Genomic DNA, 19,266 nt, shown 5'->3' on the forward strand with positions numbered 1-19,266 from the left:
ACTTTTTTGGAGTGCAGGAATTCATGCAATTAATGCAATAGCAATTGCATCGAGCCAACATCTAATCAGCCTACGAACAATCCTTCCACTCATAGTATGACTTGTCTAAGTGAACTTTTTTCCCTACATATGCAATTGGATAGGAAAAACAAATGCTACCCTGAACATGGTCAAGTTAGGTTCACAGAATTGGTATGGAAACAAGGTTTTCAATGTGGTATCATTGGGGGTGTTCTTAGTTGATTTGCTACTAGGGACTGTGTAGGTATTAAGATGCTAATTTGGTTGTTTGGGCACACACAACGTGTTTGAATCTGTGTTAAATGAGGATTATAATAAATATGTGTTTGCATATATAACACAGAACAATAATGATGATAATTATTATTATTATTGTTAACCATGATGAGAATATGCCAACGTAGGAGAAATGGGGTTGAATTTCCTTACTTCCTTCATTCTATTCTTCCAAATATATAGGAAAGGTGGTTACACAATACAGCTCATGAATTAACAGTTAGTGGGACACCTCACCAGGAAAAGCTGGTGCCTCACCTACAAGTTCTAGAAACTATCATTCTAACACTTCCCCTCAAGCTGGAGTATATATATATATATGCTCAACTTGGAAGCAACAAATGAAAAACAAACTTTAATACTCCCCCTCAAACTGGAACAGCTTCAAACACAAATACAAAGAGAGACTCTATAAAAAAATTAACAAAAAAATGCACTAAACCGAACATAAACAAGCTTAAATTCCACTAAAACCCCAACACCGATTGAAAATTCGCCAAAAACTTCAATGCCAGTCGAAACTTCACTGGAAAACACCCACTGTCGATCGAAAACTCGCCGTGAAACACCCATTGCCCATCGAAACCTTGCTGGAAACATCAACGCCAGTCAAAACCTCGCTGAAAACATCCACACCGGTCAAAAACTAGCTGAAAAACTCAACGGGCGGTCAGATGTCACCGCAAAACACCAAGGTCAGTCAGATCTCACCGGAAAATAAAACAGCCCAGTCGGATCTCACCACAAAACACTAAGGCCGGTCGGGATATAGTGGGAAAACAACACACAAACACCAAATCCAGCAAAACAGCGCCAAAGAACACCAGATCCAGCGAAACAGCGCCAGAAAAAAACCCACAAACAACAAAAAAGTTGATGGGAATGTAACAATACTGAAATCTGTTTGAGGAATTAGTAATGGAAATGGAATGAAAAGAGAAAGAAATGGAAGAACAATGAACGTTTTACTGAAATTTGGCAATTCGAGGAGCCAAAACCTCCTAGAGTGATTCAAAGTGCTCAACCTCCAATTACCGAAGTAATCTTCTTACTTATCAGATAACTGTCCAATCATACTCCTGGGCCTTATATACACAGCCCCTAAGCTAACAACTCTTACAATTGAAACGGGCTTCGCTACTAACTACTAAACCCAAGCTCATCCAGCCCACTAATTGTAGCCCATCCCGCCCACTAATTGTACTGATACATTACCCACCCCTTCAAAAGCACCTTGCCCACAAGGTGCAGGTTTAACAAAAAATGTAAGCCCATTATTTATTTATGTTCTATTTTTCTTCCAACCCATGGACTTCTTGGCCCACTTTAAGCATCAGACCTGCAGCAAAATTTCAAAAAAAGACTAGTGACTTTAGTCAATCCGTCTAACTTTAGCTCCTTGACACTTGGCTGTCCTCTTTGGCAGTCTCTCCTCTAAGTTGACTAGCCCACTAATATTCTGTAGAAGCAGACTTCCTCTACACTATGGCTTGTTCACGTGCCAAAAACGCACTGCTTCCTCTCCTTCAATGCTGACCATTCCTCTGCCAACCCAACTGTCCTCCATTCACCCTCACTACTGTCCATGACATGAAACCTGCCCAGGTCTCTTCACTACTGTCCATGACATGAAATCTGCCCAGGTCTCTTCACTACTGTCCATGACATGAAATCTGCCACGCGTGAGTCTCTACTTGCATGCATGCCTTCTTCTCCCTTGCCGCCGCAGTGAGCCAAGCTCTATGCCTTTTCTGCCACGCGGACTTAGAATCCTGCACCTCAGTCACGCTTGCTTGTTTTGGTTCACACGCCAGCCCTTTTCATTTTTACAGACTTCTTCTCTTCCCGAAAGCACCTCTGAACGTAGCTTTTTTTAGATCATCACGTGAACTCACTTCTACAAGAAACACTTCAGCAACATGATTCAATGACAGGGCTTGAGCGTGTAGCAGCTTGCGTCTAAATTTCCACCACCAGTACCTTAAGCCAAACAAGAGTCGATGGGTAGCTTCCCATACCAGATTTTCAGCCCATGCCAGATTCTGCTTCCCAAGATTAAAATGTCTGAAAATGAGCCAACCCACTACGACATTTATTTTCCACCTTGTCTTAAAGACCCACCAATAATAGTCCTAAAACATATCACTCCTTAACTCCAATTTCTGTTCCAGCAATCCATCAAAGACATTCTCTTCATCTTGAGAAAGCCAATCACTATCTTGGAAATTCTTCAAAGATGTGATGGCCATATCTTCTTGCAACTCCAATTCTTCATTCTTTTGGGTTAATGTCACAAGTTCTTCATCTTGATAAAGTCCAACCCTATCTTGAAATTTCTTCACCACGATAGATTCTGAAATGTTCAACTCCATTCAGCTTGGTTGAGGAATTTCGTCGAACGGTTGGTGGGTATCTTCAACCGGATCTGTTTCTTGAATCATCGTGTGTTTTGCTTCTTCTTCTCTCTTCTCCTCCTCTCCTTTCTTGAATTTTTCTTGAGTCTCTACCTTCTCAGGAACTGGATGTAGCTTTTCAAACTCCATGGATTTGATCTCTAAAGTAACTATCTCTGACTCGTCAAGCGTTTCTCTCCCTTTCACGAGAAAATTTTCCCCCTCCTTAAACAACTCTTTAAAGAGTTTATTTTGACTCCTGAAAAAATTTCTGAATTTTTGCCATAGTTTCAGCTATATGTGATGCCCTGGCATTTTCTTCTTGTTGCTGCCACTCTTGCGAAAATCTTGCTTGAATAGCTCTAAGAAATTCATTCCAAGTAGAAAGACCGTTACTAGCGCATAATGCTCGAAACCAAACTAAAGTTTTACCTTCCATATGGAAGCCAGTAATTGTGAATCTTGCTTGATCTGGAGTATTGTAGGAGTCAAAGAATTTCGATGCTCTGTAACACCAGCCTTCTGGATCTTCCCCATCGAACCGAAGAAAATCAAGGCACAGAGTCCTTGTGTGAAATGGTTCTGCATTCGTTTCTTCATGAAAGGTATGACCAGCTGCATTCATGCTAGTTTCCCCATTGCCATCCGTGACCATAGGCTCTTTGTTCTTGAACATCGTCGTAATCTGTTTGAACTGCTCCTCTTATTTCTTCAACATCTCTGCTTGATTTAGAGATGTAAATAAACCAGTCCGTTCGACAACTTGCTCGATACCCGTTCAGTTTAGCCCGATCCGAACTCGAGCTCGATACTGTAGAAACTCGATTGTTACTGTAGAAACCCGCTCGATTAGTAAGTGATACATACCCGACTCGCTCGACAAAACTCGATAGGGGCTCGCGAACTCAGCTCGTTTAAAGCTCAACCGGATCGCTTGCCCGGCTCGTTAATCCGATTCGTTAGCTCGTTCATATCTTATATATATATATATATATATATATATATATATATATATATATATATATATATATATATATATATATATATAACAATATAATAATATTAAATAGTTAGCATATATATATATATAAACACATATATCACATCACACATATTAACAATAGTTATATATTATACTTATATTATAGTTACTTAGTTATATAAAATATAATAGACTTACTAGGCTCGTCGTTGATGGGGGGTTCTTCCCCGGTGGAGACTCCGGCTTTATCCGCTCATCCGGTTTTGGCCCGGCAAGATGGGTCTAGGTCGGAGAAGATGACGATTGGCATGGATGGAGGGTTGTCGGATATTGGAGAGCTTCCTAGCGTGTGCACAGCGGTGATTGAAGATATCTCAGTGTGTGCGGCGAAGCCCAACATGCGTTTAGAAGGGTCTGTGTGTGGCTTAACCTCGGGTCTGCGTGGGGGACTGGAGTCGGGCCCTAAAGGATTTGAGTTTCCCTCTTTGGGGGCGGATGCGTTGGGAGAGAGGATTCGTTTGTCTCTTCCAGTGATGGCGGACAGTGGGGCTCCCATTTACCCGTCCGAAACAAAATCGGTCATGAGGTATCAGCGGAAATCGAAGGCCAAAGCGAGTAAGCTGGATATTTCCCTGATTGATGAGGCAATGACAGCTTTGAGTTCGCCGATGACACAGTGTTCGGGTACTTCCCAGGCTTTGGACGGGTCTGTGGTTCAGAATCTGCCGGTGCCAAGTGGGGGAGTGGGTCTTCGGCGCGGTTTCCTTCTCCCGAGAGTTCCCTCCCCTTTGAGCGATTGCAAATCGAAGACCGGTGACAAGGGCGAGAATCCTAACTCGAATGGATTGATCCAATCTCAGGAGTGGCCGGTAGGGTTTAGTCCATCTGGGGAGATTGTTTTGTGGGATCAGGGAGAGAAAGGTGACTCTCCTCTCCCCTTGGGCGTAATTCCTCCAGACTTACTCTTGGAGTGGGAGTCCGATGGTTCTGAGGATGAAGATTCGGCCCTGGCTTTGTTGGATGCCATTGAGGAAGATTTTCATCGGGATAGTATGGGGAAGCGGCATAAGATCAAAGGGAATTCTTCGCGGGGAAGTGGTGTTGAGGCGATTGGTGATTCTCCTGGGGCTGCGATTGATCTTAGCTTCTGTGTTAACACTCTAGGATTATCCCACGAGGGGAATGTGGAGGGCTTTTTAGATTTCATGACTAGTATTGATGCGGAGCATCGCATTGAGGCTTCAGTTTCCTCTTCTAAGTTTAAAGGGAGTCGTGAAGTGAAAAACTTAGAGTGCTCGATTAATTATGATGCTAGAGGGTTAGGTTCTAGTAGGGGCAAGGCTAAGCGGACTATTGCGATGTATTAGTATCGGGGTTTTGTGGGCTGTTTTGTAGGGGTCTTTCGGGTTTTTTCTTTTGGGTTTTTCGGGTGTTTTTCCCTTTCCCCTCTTTTGCTTTTTGGTGTCCTTTTGTATACTTCCTGTATGCTTAGGGGCGCCTTTACGCTTTTAATAAATTTCTCTTCTTACTTATCAAAAATAATAGACTTACTATTTGTTCACATTATACATATACTATAGTTTATACTATCTAGTTATATATAATAACATATTATTAATTTATTACTTATAAACTATAGTTATGTACTATATTTTATAATATGCCTTATATAATTACATATTATATATTTATGTTATTAATAAATGAATAAAGGTTGTTCATAATCTTGAGCTTGAATTCGGCTTTGATTATTCATTGAAAAATTTAATAGTCTACCTCGAACTTTAGTTGAGCCGAGCTTGTCGAGTAACCCGGCTCGGCTCGAATGTCATTTTCAACAAACTCGAGTTTGAGCTCAAACTCGCCCGAGTTTTAAACGAACCGAGCTTGAACATACAATTTATAGCTCGGCTCGAATTCGAGCTCGACTATTTAGGCTCGACTCATAAACGAGCCAGTCTTGAAATCTTCAAACTCGACTCGGCTCGATTACATCCTTAGCTTGATTCTTCCACAAACTCTCTTGAACTCCAACGACCTCTAGTTGTAATAACAAAAAACCGTCTTGCAATTCACGAACTTCATCGGCCTGAGAAGAATCTCCCAGCGTCGATCGAGTGTTTTTCGGGGGAAAAAAAAAAATTGTGTATCTAGGGCTTTGATACCACTTGTAACAATACTGAAATTTGTTTTAAGGAATTAGTAATAGAAATGGAAGAACAAGTTTTGCTGAAATTTGGCAATTCGATGAGCCAAAACCTCCTAGAGCCAAAATCTTCTTACTTATCAAATAACTCTCCAATCATACTCTTGGGCCTAATATACACATAGCCCCTAAGATAACAACTCTTACAATTGAAATGGGATTTGCTACTAACTACTAAACCCAAGCCCATCCAGCCCACTAATTGTACTGTTACAGGGAAACCTTGCCGGTGACCGAAATAATTCAACGGCTATCAATGCCAATAACCATCCGATCAATGTCGAAAACCACTGGGTCAACCAGATATGCGTTGACCTGGTTATAAACAGGGCCAACCCGGTTGTTTCAAACAAACCGAGCTAGGCCGAGATAAATGGATCAAATTTTTTTAAAAAAAAACTTGGGATGAACCGGCCAGGATGTGAAACTAGACCGGTCAGTGTAGAGTTTTTTTTTTGCTGGATGGGCCTGGGCTTCACTTGGGTGGAAGAATATTTGGGTTGGATAAGGCTTGACTATGTATACTCCCGGTGTACTTAGGGGCGCCTTACGCTTTTTATAAAATTTTCTTACTTATCAAAAAAAAAAAAAAAAAGGCTTGACGAGACTTGGGCTACATTATAAGTGGACTGAGCTGGACTTGGCCAAAGAACAAAACTGGAATAAGCTTATTCCGGATAAGGAATTAACCCAAACTGAGGTTATCCTTATCCTGGATAGGGATAAGATACACCCGCAACCAAACATGAGTTGGCTTCTTCCCGGAGATGCCACCGACCACCGTTTTCAACAGTGACAGTGGCGACCACCACCACAGAAACTACATATGCTAACACTGACAATGCCAATACAACAATAAATCCTTGAGAACCACCGTGAAAATCCTTAATCCAACCCAACCGAGATCAAACTTTCGGGAACACCGAGAATTCCCGTGAAGGTCTGTAAACCAACACAGAAAATGCTGAAAATGCTAATACAACCACTGAAACTTCCAACACAGCCACAAAAACCACCACCGACAACAAGACAAACGACATTTTTTCTTCAAGCCGGAAACTTTTTCCGGTCACCAACATCTAGAGTTTCATCAAGATCTGAAAGTTCAACAAAAAAGTGAAGAAAAACAAAGAGGACTAAACAAGAATCCTAAACTTTAGAACCTTGATCAGATACCATGTTAACTACGATGAGAATAAATGGGGATGAATTTCCTTACTTCCTTCATTACATTCTTCCAAATAAATAGGAAAGGTAGTTACACAATACAACTCATGAATTTACAGCTAGTGGGCCACCTCATCAGGGACAACTTGAGGCCTCACCTACAAGTTCTAAAAACTCCTATCATTTTTCTATAAGCAATTCAATCTCATTATAAAGCACAGAGGGGCACAACAAGTAAAATTAAAGCATCATAAGATACAACTAGTTAAGGGTATGACATCAAACCAAATACTCTACTTCTTCAAAAAGGAAAATCAGATCAGTTTTTATTTTAGACATCAAGTCAAGTCATATAACATGTATTTATTGCTTGAATAAGGGAAAAAATCTACTAAAAGTCATATCATATTTTTATTTGGGCATGAGATTAAATCAAGATGTTTTCAAAAAGGAAATAACTATAAAAGATCATGGATCTCTCTCTAATATCAAAACAGTTTATTTCTTAAGACTAGCAAATCTACAGATCTGGAACGCGTTAACACATTTTTTTTTATAAGTAAAAAAATTTCATTAAAAAAGCGTAAGGCGCCCCTAAATACACAGGAAGTATACACAGGAGCAACCCAGCTAGCCCACATGAAAAACCCATAAGAAACTACATACCCACAACACCCAAAACCCACATGACACATATCATGAAAAGGTTGCACACTGTGGATTGCAGGTTGGGTATTTGTTGGGGGGTTTCTATTGTATTTTGGGTTTCATGTGGGTTTTGGGTGTTGTGGGTATGTAGTTTCTTATAGGTTTTCTTAGGTTTTTCATGTGGGCTAGCTGAGTTGCCCCTGTGTATACTCCCTGTGTACTTAGGGGCGCCTTACGTTTTTTTAATGAAATTTTCTTACTTATCAAAAAAAAAAGAAACATTAATAAAGCATTACACCAAGTATTACACACACTTTTTAAGTTTTTGTAATGTTTCAACCTTTTGACACAAAAAGACCATTGAAGCACAAAGATCTAGGTTTGAGGACATGAACCAGATGCTTATTAATAAACCTAAAATTCAGCAAAATTGAAGGTCTTACTTTCAACCAAAATTCCATGCATGAGACTACAAGCACTAAGGCTGCTATATTAAAGAAATATATCAATTTGGCATTAGATGGTCAATCTTTCATCTAATATCAAAAATTAAGTTCAGACACCAGTGACTTGTTTGTCTACCTGGCTATGCAGTCCACTGTCAGTTACATTTATCAATTGCAAAACACGAGCCGAAAGTTCGGCATCAAGAACTTCTTGTGATTCCACACTGCATATCAGAAATAAAAGTGAAAATGCCACAGTATTGTAAGTCGAAAATAAAAGTAACCAGAACAACAACAAAGCTTAAAACTTAATATAAAGAATAAAAGGTTATCTACCTACAACCAGTAGATTGTTTTATCTTAAGAATAGCAGCAATTATATGAACAATCCAAGCAAGTTTGGCTTCGATAACAGAGATATCACTGTTATCAGTGGTCTGTAGTCGAGCTCTTTCCTATTTTAATAAATCAAGAAGAACAATTATGATCAGCTTAGTAATAGCCCAAGAGTATTTTAAATTAATATCTAAGGAAATACTCATGATAAATCGCAATACCGTGTACGCTTGCAGAATAGGCTCCATTATGTTTATTATATACAAACTACTGCTTTCATACTGCAACTCAACAAAAAAAAAAAAGTTGTGGTTATTATGCCAATAGAACACCAACAAACAAACAAAAAAATAACACTTCTTTCTGGGAGCTTCAGACCTGAACTATCTTCAAGGTGACAAAGGAACAAACACAAATCATGTATAGAGATTGAACCTGGAATCGGCAAAGGTAAGGAAAGCAATCTAGTTGATCCTGAAGAAGTTCAACATTGTCTAGCGGGTTCTCAGAAAGATCATCTGGCAATCCAGCCTGCAAATACAAAGAGAAGAAACTGGTAGGCTGCTGTTCTCACGTTTTTTTTAAGTATTATCAACATATCAGTCCCCAAAAAAGGCATGGGTTCTTATACCTGCACAGAGTTAAACCTTGATGTGATGAAACCTTCAGTAATCTTGGGCACAAATTCATCCAACAAACTTGGTGCATCACCTTTCAAATAGGGTACAGATGTCACCAATCTGGACCATAGCCCTAATAGGTAGTATACACTGCTGCTGGCCCACTGGTACAGTACATAAACACGGTAAGTAATGCAAGTTGCAGAAGGTATGATGAGTCACTCTATAGACATCATTCTTACGGAAATACAAGAAAGCAATAAACACCAACCAACCTGCCAAGACTGCAGAGACTTTAAAGTAAACTCTGCCACAAGACGTATCCAATCACTATAGCCTTCCACAGTCACGAGCTCTGACAACTGCAACACAATTTTACAAAGGTAATAAACATGGGCAATCATGTTTCATTAATTCAAAGCATAGTTATGAACCATAACAATTCTTTAACATATGTCACTTCAAGAAGTCACCAGAATGCACTTTCTGCATCACCAAAAAAAAAAAAAACACTTGAATCCACAAGTTAAAGTTTAAATACAAAGCATCATACCACCAAACCTCTATGTAAAGCATTTATATGCACTTGCATCAGACAAATGTCCATAGAAAATTTGGACAGTTGGATGCAAGAATACTACAACAATTTTCCAAATGATAAGCCACAGAGCTCAAGGAATTTATCACAGTATGAGAGAATGGTAACCTCAAACACATATACAAGCAATCCGCATATATAATAGATAGTTGTAAAGCCAAGAAATTGCTATATAGAGTTTCTACTATTCTTTAACTAAAGATATCCATCAACAAACTACCAACACCTTTAATACAAAACAGCAGTTATTAGAGAGAGAGAGAGAGAAAGAGAGAGAGAGAAGAAAAAAGAAAATGGATGTTCCTTATCCAATTATCTCTCACTTTTTTTTGGTATGTAATAAATTCATTCAAAGAAAACGAAGTACAAATAAGCAGACAAGAACATTTCCAAATGTTAGTGTCTTTGGCATTGGTCCAAATCTTGATGTGAATTCCACATATACTAGCACTAGTGGTTATGTCATGGCAACAAATGTTAATGCAACTAGATTTGCAGGACCACAGACCAATGTGTCCCATTAATGCAGCAGGGAGTAGAAGACAGCTAGGAGAACCAGCAATTTAACTTAATTTTTTATAACTAACTACAATTTTGTTGAAAAATCAGAGGGAATAACTTAGGTATACAGGCAATATACAAAGTATCCTCCCTCAATAACAATGAATCAAGAAAAACCAATTTTATTTTATTTTTTTTATAAATAATCAAAATATCATTAAAAGCATAAGACACCCACAGATACACAGGAAGTATATAAAGAGAACACCTAGCTAGCCAGAAGGAGAAAAATAACAAAAAAAATTATGATAGCTGAGCACCAAGGATGAAATAAATGCATCTCTCCATAGAAAAACAGTATAGAAGAAAAAAGACTCAATCTCCTCCAACGTTCTCTCGTAGTTCTCAAAATTTCTATCATTCATTTCTCTCCAAAGTTAACACAAGAGGAACAAGGTACCATCTTCCGCACAACAGCACTCTGAGTGCTACCAGCGATCCACCAACAAGCAAGCAAATCGACTACTCGACTAGACATAACCCAAGACAGCCCAAAGCGCCTGAAAAAGACATTCCATAAGGCACAAGCAACCTCACAATGGAGAAGAAGATGGTCCACGGACTCTCCATTCCTCTTACACATAATACTTGTCAATTACAATGACATGTCAGCTTCCTAAGATTGTCCATGGTAAGCATCTTTCCTAGAGCTGGCGACCAAGCAAACAAAGTCACCTTGAAAGGAGTCTTAGTCTGCCAAATACTCTTCTAAGGGAAAGCAAATTCATCAATACGAACTAGAACACTATAGAAAGATCTAACATTGAACAACCCTTTTTTGGAGGGGGTCCACCAAAACTTGTCTTTACCTTCCCATCTCCCATTAATTGAATACAACAAGATGCAGAAGAAGGCAAAGATATCCACCTCTCAGTCATGAGCCACTCTAGCAAAGCTAACATTCCACTGATTGGAGCCACCAAAAAGCTCTAAGTGGGCTGCTACAGAGGCATCATCCGTGCAAGTAATCCCATATAAATCTAGAAAGGCCTCCTTGAGGGCCTTATCCCCATACCATAAGTCATGCCAAAATCTAACCTTAGAGTCAGGCAATCAGCTCCCATCTCAAAACTAGTATGACTTGAAACTCCCCCCAACCCCTCCTAATATTCTTCCATAACCCCACCCCATACGCCCCAACATGCTCATTAGAACAACACCTACCACACAAACTGCAAAATTTAGCTTCCACCACAACTCTCCACCAAGCCTCTCCCTCATGCACATGCCATAAGCATTTTCCTAGGAGAGCACAATTGAACATCTGCAAGTTCCGAACCCCCAATCCTTTTTCAGAGATCGAAAACCAAACCTTGGACCAACTTAACAGGTGAAATGTCAACTCTTTGCCTATCCCCCCATAAGAAATCTCATTGAAGCTTCTCCATACGATTTGCAACACCCATAGGGTGAGGAAAAAGGGACACAATACGTAGACAAATTGGAAAGGATTCACTTGATAAGGGTAATCCTGCCACCCTTAGATAAGCACATCTTTTTCCAACTAGCCAATTGTTGCTCTATCTTTTCAACAACACCGTCCCAAATAGACTTGACCTCATAGGACGCCCCTAACAAGAGACTAAAAAACCCCACAACCCAGAATGCCAACCAACCCTCCACATTCTCAACATTACCCACAGGAACCAATTCCGATTTAGCCAAATTAATCTTCAATCCAGTGATAGCTTCCAAACATAAAAATAAAGCACGTAGATAGCGAAAGTGGTCAAGCTTGGCCCCACAACAAACCAAAGTGTCATCCACAAACAAGATTTGTGAGATGCTAACCTAGATTCCATAGAAAAGCCTAAAAGAAAACCCCATCAACAATTACAGAAATCATTCTACTTAAGGCCTCCATAACAATAACAAAGTGAAAATGCAACAAAGGATCTCCCTGTCTCATACCACAAGAGCTACTGAAGAAACCAAACAGAGTGCCATTCAACAAAATGGAGAAGCGCACCGAAAAAATACAATGTGTTATCCAAGAACGCCTACTCTCCCCAAAACCACACCTCCTCAACTAGTAAAGGAAGAAATCCCAATTGACATGATCATAGGCCTTCTCAATATCCAGCTTACAAAGCACCATTGGCTCACCAGATTTGATAAGTAATGTTAATTCATTAATAAAGCGCAGCGCTTAGAGAAGCTCCCGTGTCAATCACTTCCATTCCTCGTTAGACCATCCGTAGCACTCATAGCTACAGCTCTAACGCGATTATTTCCTAATAATTGCTGTACTTCACAAGTCACATTAATTTGTTGACCGGCAGTATCTCCCTAATACACATGAAGTATACAAGAGTACCCCTAATAGGAACAAACAGAAAATAAATTTAAAAAATCTACATGAGTAAAAACACTCAAACTATGATAATTCGCTATCCAAATATATAACGTGTTAAGCAAACACTTCCGTAGCTCCAACATCGATGTCTTTACATCTTCAAAGTGTCGCACATTCCGCTCCCACCAAAGACACCACATTAAACACATTGGAACTAACCGCCAAACTTCCTTAGCTGGACCATACCCAAATGACGCGCCCCAGCTACTCAACAATTCCAGCACCCTTCGTGGCATAACCCACTCTACCCTAAATAAAGTAAGAATGTAACTCCATATATCGCGAGCAACTTCGCAATGAAGTAGGAGATTTTCTACTACTTCATGTGCATGAGAGTTGGGAAAAGAAAATGGGAGAAAGAAAGGAAAAAAGTGGTGCTGCGCTGAGACTTATTTGTGTGTGTGTGTGTGTGTGTGTGTGTGTGTGTGTGTGAGAGAGAGAGAGAGAGAGAGAGATGACAATTTTTATAGTTTTTTAATGATTTAGTGAGTGAACAATACTCACTATTGTTGGTGGGTACTGTTCACTCACCAAATTTTTTTTGGTTAAAGTGGTAAGGCTGCTGGGAGTGGTTTTTGTAAGTTTTCTGCAAATTGCCTCACCAAAATAGCTAAAAGGCTATTTTGGTGAGGCTACTAAGAATGCTCTAAATAGAAAAGATGGCTCTTAATTTCCTTGAAAGAGTATCTGGTGTGTTAAGGTTCCGGCGAGGATGGCTTTCTTTGTATGGATAACAGTTTTAGGTAAAATTTTGATACATGATAATCCGTGAAAGAGGAATGTCATGGTGATTGAGTGGTGTTGTTTGTGTAAAAAGAATAGGGAGTCAATTGAAAATCTCAATCCCCACAACATTCCTCTTTCACAGATGTAGAGAAGCCAATGAAGCCAAGATTCTTATTTAAAGTGGGGTGCTTTAAAAAAGTGGCTCACCAGAATAGAGAAAATTGATTTTTTGCTATTTTGGCTAGTAAAATTTGGTGACGCTACTAGGAATGCTCTTAACACTTCGTAATAGGACTCCACTTCAAATAGACCCCTTTTGGAGAGGCTCCAAACTAACCTATCATCCTCTCCATGTCGAACCAAAATAGAATAAAGCCGAGCGAAAAAAGAAAGTACCATCTCCATCTCCATCTCCCAATCCTGGACTGAACGCGTAAATATGGCATTCCACTGATTAACTCCATTTTGAACAACCAAATTATGCCACCCTCGCATCTTTATTCCTCACAATACTTAACAAAACTGGAAAAGATTGCTTCAAAGATCTATCCCCACACTACAAATCATGCCAGAAACTTACATCTGACCCAGCCCCAACCTCAAAACGAACAAAGTTACGAAACTTACTACCAAAAAAATAGGAATGGACAAAACAGACTCAATTCTATCAATAGATCATGCCCCTCAAAGGTCCACCTATTTCTTTCACTGTGCGTGGTCCACATGAGACACAATGGCACCACATTTCAAACTTTGTTCATGTATGAATTAGGTTCCCTTCACCAACATTTGACAAAAGCAAACACTTGGGCATAACCCATGTCACATCAAATACCACAAAGAGGAAGGCCCATAAATCAACAGCAACTGAGCAATGAACCAGCAATTGATTGACATTCCCACCAAATAGTTATATAAACAAACCAGTCCATAACTCTCTTATGTCTTATAAGTTTATCAACCATAAGAAGTTTCCCAATGTTTGCAATCCAAACAAAGAAAAGCTACCTTCAAAGGTGCCTCACACCAACTAAATGGCAATTTCACATTATGACTGGCTTGAAAGTAAGATATAAACAGGCCCTAATCCAAGTAGATGGCCAAGACCGTCTTCCTCAATAAATAAGGAGCGTGCTCACATCACGACTTAATGAGGTGTTCCACCACCTGCCCATAGAAATTCATCTATTACAAGTTGAGGGAACTGTTCCAATAATGGAGGCCAAGGGAGCCCACTTCCTAGTACTGCTTTTAGCAACTGAAAAGTGAAAAATAGCTTTTAACCTTACCCTACTAAACAAAAAACAGAGAAGAAAACAATCACCAGACCTGATACTACAGTGTTATATTTCACAACAACATAATGGTGTTAGTTGTTCTATGAACATGAAAAAACATGGCCATATATATCAAACAAACACAGGAACTCCCTTTTGAGAAGAGCAATTACACAACAACATTTGATTGTTGAACATACTCAAATATGAACATTGCCAAAAAGGAGTACCTGACACTCCAGAATTTTACAACAAAAATACCTGATAATTCACTCTGAAACGTCCAAGAAGACGACAATACTCATGGTAATTATCATGATCAGCAAGACCTGATACACCATCCAATGGAGAAATTGTAAATGCACAACCAAAAGAATGAATAGAGAGTAAAGAACTAAAAACTACAAAATATACGAACAGAATAATTAGTATATTGTGTCTGGTCTACGAAAATAATTCCAGCACTAAATTTTAATCCTACTCCACTTTGTAAAACAGCACACTTACAGGCATTAATATAACTGTTTAAATTAAATCAACCACATATGCCTGGCTTGCTAAAAAGCATTAAGTACATGCATTTACAACAAGCTTCAACCACAAAATGTACAGAACAGCAAGAGCAATCAACTAATCTAGAAACTTTTTATAAGCATATTTTAGCTTAAAATTCTGACATATCTCCTGATGTGATTGATATATCAGCTCCAACCACACTTAATTAAAATTCCCACCAAATCTTATACATAGATAAATGCTGACCCAGAAGGCCATAAACAGATGACTAGCAGCAATACTTCCAAGACAAGTTCCATTGACACCAGATACAGAACACAAAAGCCTGACGTTGCAGATTTTCAGCTTGAACAAACCAATGCCAGTCTGTCAAAGGCCAACCAATTGCTTACTATGACTAGGTGGAATAAAAGTCTTCAAAGCTAGTAGTCATATCTGTTATACCAAATAAGAAGACAAAATGGGAAGAATAGTAAAAGAAAAGAACAATTATGTATAGGCAGTAACACAGACATGTGAAACACGCATGCACACACGCACAGATAGAGGAGAGACAGAAAGAGAGAATCAATCATTCAGTTGCCCATCAGCATCAATATAGTAAAACACAAAACTGAAACAGAAAAAGAAAAGGACAAAGAATGTGACAAGCCAACCACACCTTGCCCTGTTTGCAGGATTTCTTTGGTTCCTGTCATTAAATGGGCCAAAAACTTAGAACGGGCAGCATCATTTGTAAACAAAGAACGTCTTACAGAAGCTAGTCGCACCAAGCACTCCAGTGCCTGGAAAGAAAAATTACTTTAACCCCAAGAAAAGAGGTTTAAAAGCAGCATACTCAAAAACAATCAACTAGGGAAACCTTCACAATTAAAAAGGAAAAAGAAAGAAAGACATGGCCTGAGAAGTTTTTTACTTCCCAAAAAACAGAGCAAAAAAAAATTGGAGAACGAGATAGACGTAGTCACATTCCACCATTGTTAAGTCTTAAGTACATACATACAAGAAATTTTAAGTGATCAATTATCAAAGCAAATACCTGCTCATATAAACCAAAGTACTTAGCAAATATCAATTCACTTATAGCAGGGAGCCATCAAGAATACATCCAAAAATCAGTAAAGCAGTCAGAACAAACAATTTTGGTCTTTCAATGTTGCCATTTAAATATAATTCTCAACATTCTTTTTTATATATATAAGAAAAGTCAATACATTAAGAGAGCAAGGGGCGCAACCCAAATACACAGGACCGTATCAAGAGAAAACACCCACAAGATCAAGAACTAGGTACTCCCAATCTACAAAGCTAGAGATCCCCTCAGAGCAATTTAGGATAACAAAGTTGTAGCTTTGAACTCGACTTCTCGCAATCTTCGAAACGTCAAGCATTTCTTTTTCTCGAAATGCACTACATTAAACAAGAATGGATTACATTCCAAACAATATTGAAAACATTCCAACTAAACATTCCTTTCCAGCAAGCCAAGAGTTTCACCTCCCGTCTGGCATAACCCACTATACTCCAAACATCTAAAAAACCAAATTCCAAAACCCTTTCGCAAGATCACAATGAAGAAAGTGATAAGGTGTTTCCCCATTCTTTTTACATATACAACACCAATCAATCACTATGATGAGACGCTTACAAAGATTATCCATACTGAAAATTTTCCTGGATATGTTGTCCAAGTGAAGAAATCCACCTTCAAAGGAGCCTTAAACCTCCATATGCTCTTCCAAATGAAAGAGGAATCAATGTTGGGAAGGAGAACCTTGTAAGAAGTTTTTTACCTCAAAAGATCGTCTCTTCGAACGAATCCAACAAAACTTATCTTCATCTCTCCGACCCAACCTAACGGAATACAGAGCATTGAAAAGAGAATATACAAAATCCATCTCCCAACCAATCATGCACCAATCTGATAAAATTCATGTCCCAAAGCACCTAATAATTGTGAGCAACCAAGTGGTCAGCCACCAGAGCATCTCTATCCCTTGCAATACAAAATAGCTCCGAAAAGGTTTCCTTCATAAAAAAATTCCCAAACTAAACATCACGCCAAAACCTAGTCTGAGTGCCATCACCCACCTCGATACTGACAAAATTAGAGAAGGCATCCCATCCTCTCCTAATATGTTTCCATAGACTCATCCCATATGGCTCGATAACAACATTAGAACACCAACCACCCACCATACTATCATATTGTTTATCCACTACCTGCTGCGAGTAAGCCTCTATCTCTACAGCATACCTCCAAAACCACTTCCCCAAAAGAGCCTAATTAAATGAGCAGACTCCTAATTCTCAAACCTCCAAGATGAAGGAGAGTACAAACCTTCATCTAATTAACAAGGTAAAACTTAGACTCGTTATCCAAACAACCCAACAAGAAATGCCTCGACAATTTTTCTATCCAATTAGCAGCACTTACCGAGATAGGGAAAAGAGAAAGGAAATATGTAGGAAAGTTGGAAAGCTTGTTCTTGATCAATGTCAAAGATTTCTGGGTGGACACTGCTCTTTCCCTAGTGGTGGCGCGTCACGCGGGGGCTTTGAGGGATGGATAGACGATTTCTGGTGGAGGCAAAAGCGTTTGTCTTCTCGGTTATTGAAGGGGCGTCAGTGCTAAGGGTGGAAGAAAAGCGGAAATTTTATCCCGGTGCGGTACTCCTTAGCAACCAGTGCATCGAATGGCTGGTTTCGACTATGGAGGTGCTGATGGGTGGTCATGGTCTGTCTGATTTTGTCAAATCATTCAGGGAGGGGGCGAAGGTGACGATAGTTCATATTGGAGGTAACACTAATGGCCGGTTTGTGGAGGCAGCGGTCTATGGGGTGGGCGTTCAGAGAGGGTTTCTTCGTATTCCTGAGGGGCGGGATGGATGGGGTTGGCTCAAGTTTATTAGTGAGTTGCATAAGGCTTTAGAATTTTTTGGTTCTTCGGTAGGGTGCGGGTTCGGTGTTTCCTCGCCGGAGGAGAAGTTAAGGGGGAAGAAGGTGGGGGTTTGTTTGGGAAAGGCAGCGGGACCTCTGTCTTTCGCGGAGGCGGTTCGCTCGACGCCAACCATCCCTGCTTTTGGTGGCCGGAATCTGGTCTCGCAGGAGGAGGTGGCCTGGTGCGAGGAGGAGCAGTTCCCGATAAAGGAGCGGTCTTGCGCGATTGTCCGGCAGGCGGTGGACTGTTCCACCTGGGAGAAAAGCCTTTTGGATCCGGTGGGTAAAGACCACTGCGGCGATGGCTCCAATGTTCGAAAAGGCAGAGAGTGCAGTACAAGGGACTGCGACGTCTCAGTCTGCAAAAAGATCCTCGAACAGGTTGGAGTTTGGCTGGATTGGGTGAGTGGGTCTAACGTGGGCTGGAGCAGGATTTCTTCTATTGGGCTGAAACTGGGCCGGTGCAGGATCTCTTCAGCTGTGCTTAGAAGGCCACGCTGTAGGGATGGTTCTAGGAAGTTGGGCTTTAAGCCCAACCCCAAGAAGGCTAAGAGGTTTTTCCCGGATTAGGTTTGTGGTCTCGACGAAGCGAGGTTGGACTCTGGAATGTCGGGTTTGGGCTCTTCGGCGCCGGAAGCCTTGGACGGGTCGACTTCTACTCTTCCGGTGTTCAAGTCAGGCTCGTCGTGGATGGGGGGTTCTTCTCCGGTGGAGAATCCGGCTTTCTCCGCTCAACCTGGTTTGGCCCGGCAAGATGGGTCTAGGTCGGAGGTGAAGACGACGACTGGCATTGGTGGAGGGTTGTCGGATACTGGCGAGTTCTCTAGCGCAAGTCCTAGCTTATGCACGGCGGTGGTTGAAGATCCTTTTGCCTCAGTGTGTGCGGCGAAGCCCAACCTGCGATCGAAAGTGTCTGTTTGTGACTTAACCCCGTGTCTGCTTGGGGGGCTGGATTCGGAATCTAAAGGGTTTGAGTTTCCCTCTTTGGGGGCGGATGCGTTGGGAGAGAGGTTTTGTTTGTCTCTTCCGGTGATGGCGGACAGTGGGGCACCCTTTTACCCGTCCGAAACAAAATCAGTCATGAGGTATCAATGGAAATCGAAGGCCAAAGCGAGTAAGTTGGATATTTCCCTCATTGATGAGGCAGTGACAGCTTTGAGTTCGCCAATGACGCAGTGTTTGGGTACTTCTTCTCAG

At 40.4% G+C, this 19,266-nt stretch overlaps 1 protein-coding gene across 5 annotated transcripts in view; it reads right to left on the bottom strand.

Moving 5' to 3' along the window:
* The window catches only part of LOC133878882 (uncharacterized), a 58,183-nt gene that overhangs the window by 22,171 nt on the left and 16,746 nt on the right, over positions 1-19,266 (bottom strand). For all 5 annotated transcript variants that reach the window (XM_062317440.1, XM_062317439.1, XM_062317438.1 and 2 more), the window contains 8 exons: positions 15,791-15,914; positions 14,875-14,942; positions 9,371-9,457; positions 9,107-9,259; positions 8,911-9,006; positions 8,697-8,756; positions 8,476-8,594; positions 8,276-8,363 (listed from right to left, as the gene is read on the bottom strand). In XM_062317440.1, coding sequence (XP_062173424.1) covers positions 8,276-8,363; positions 8,476-8,594; positions 8,697-8,756; positions 8,911-9,006; positions 9,107-9,259; positions 9,371-9,457; positions 14,875-14,942; positions 15,791-15,914 — 795 coding nt within the window. The remainder of the gene's footprint in view (positions 1-8,275; positions 8,364-8,475; positions 8,595-8,696; positions 8,757-8,910; positions 9,007-9,106; positions 9,260-9,370; positions 9,458-14,874; positions 14,943-15,790; positions 15,915-19,266) is intronic.

This window comes from Alnus glutinosa, chromosome 10 (genome assembly GCF_958979055.1).
Source record: "Alnus glutinosa chromosome 10, dhAlnGlut1.1, whole genome shotgun sequence".
NCBI classification, from domain to species: Eukaryota; Viridiplantae; Streptophyta; class Magnoliopsida; order Fagales; family Betulaceae; genus Alnus; species Alnus glutinosa.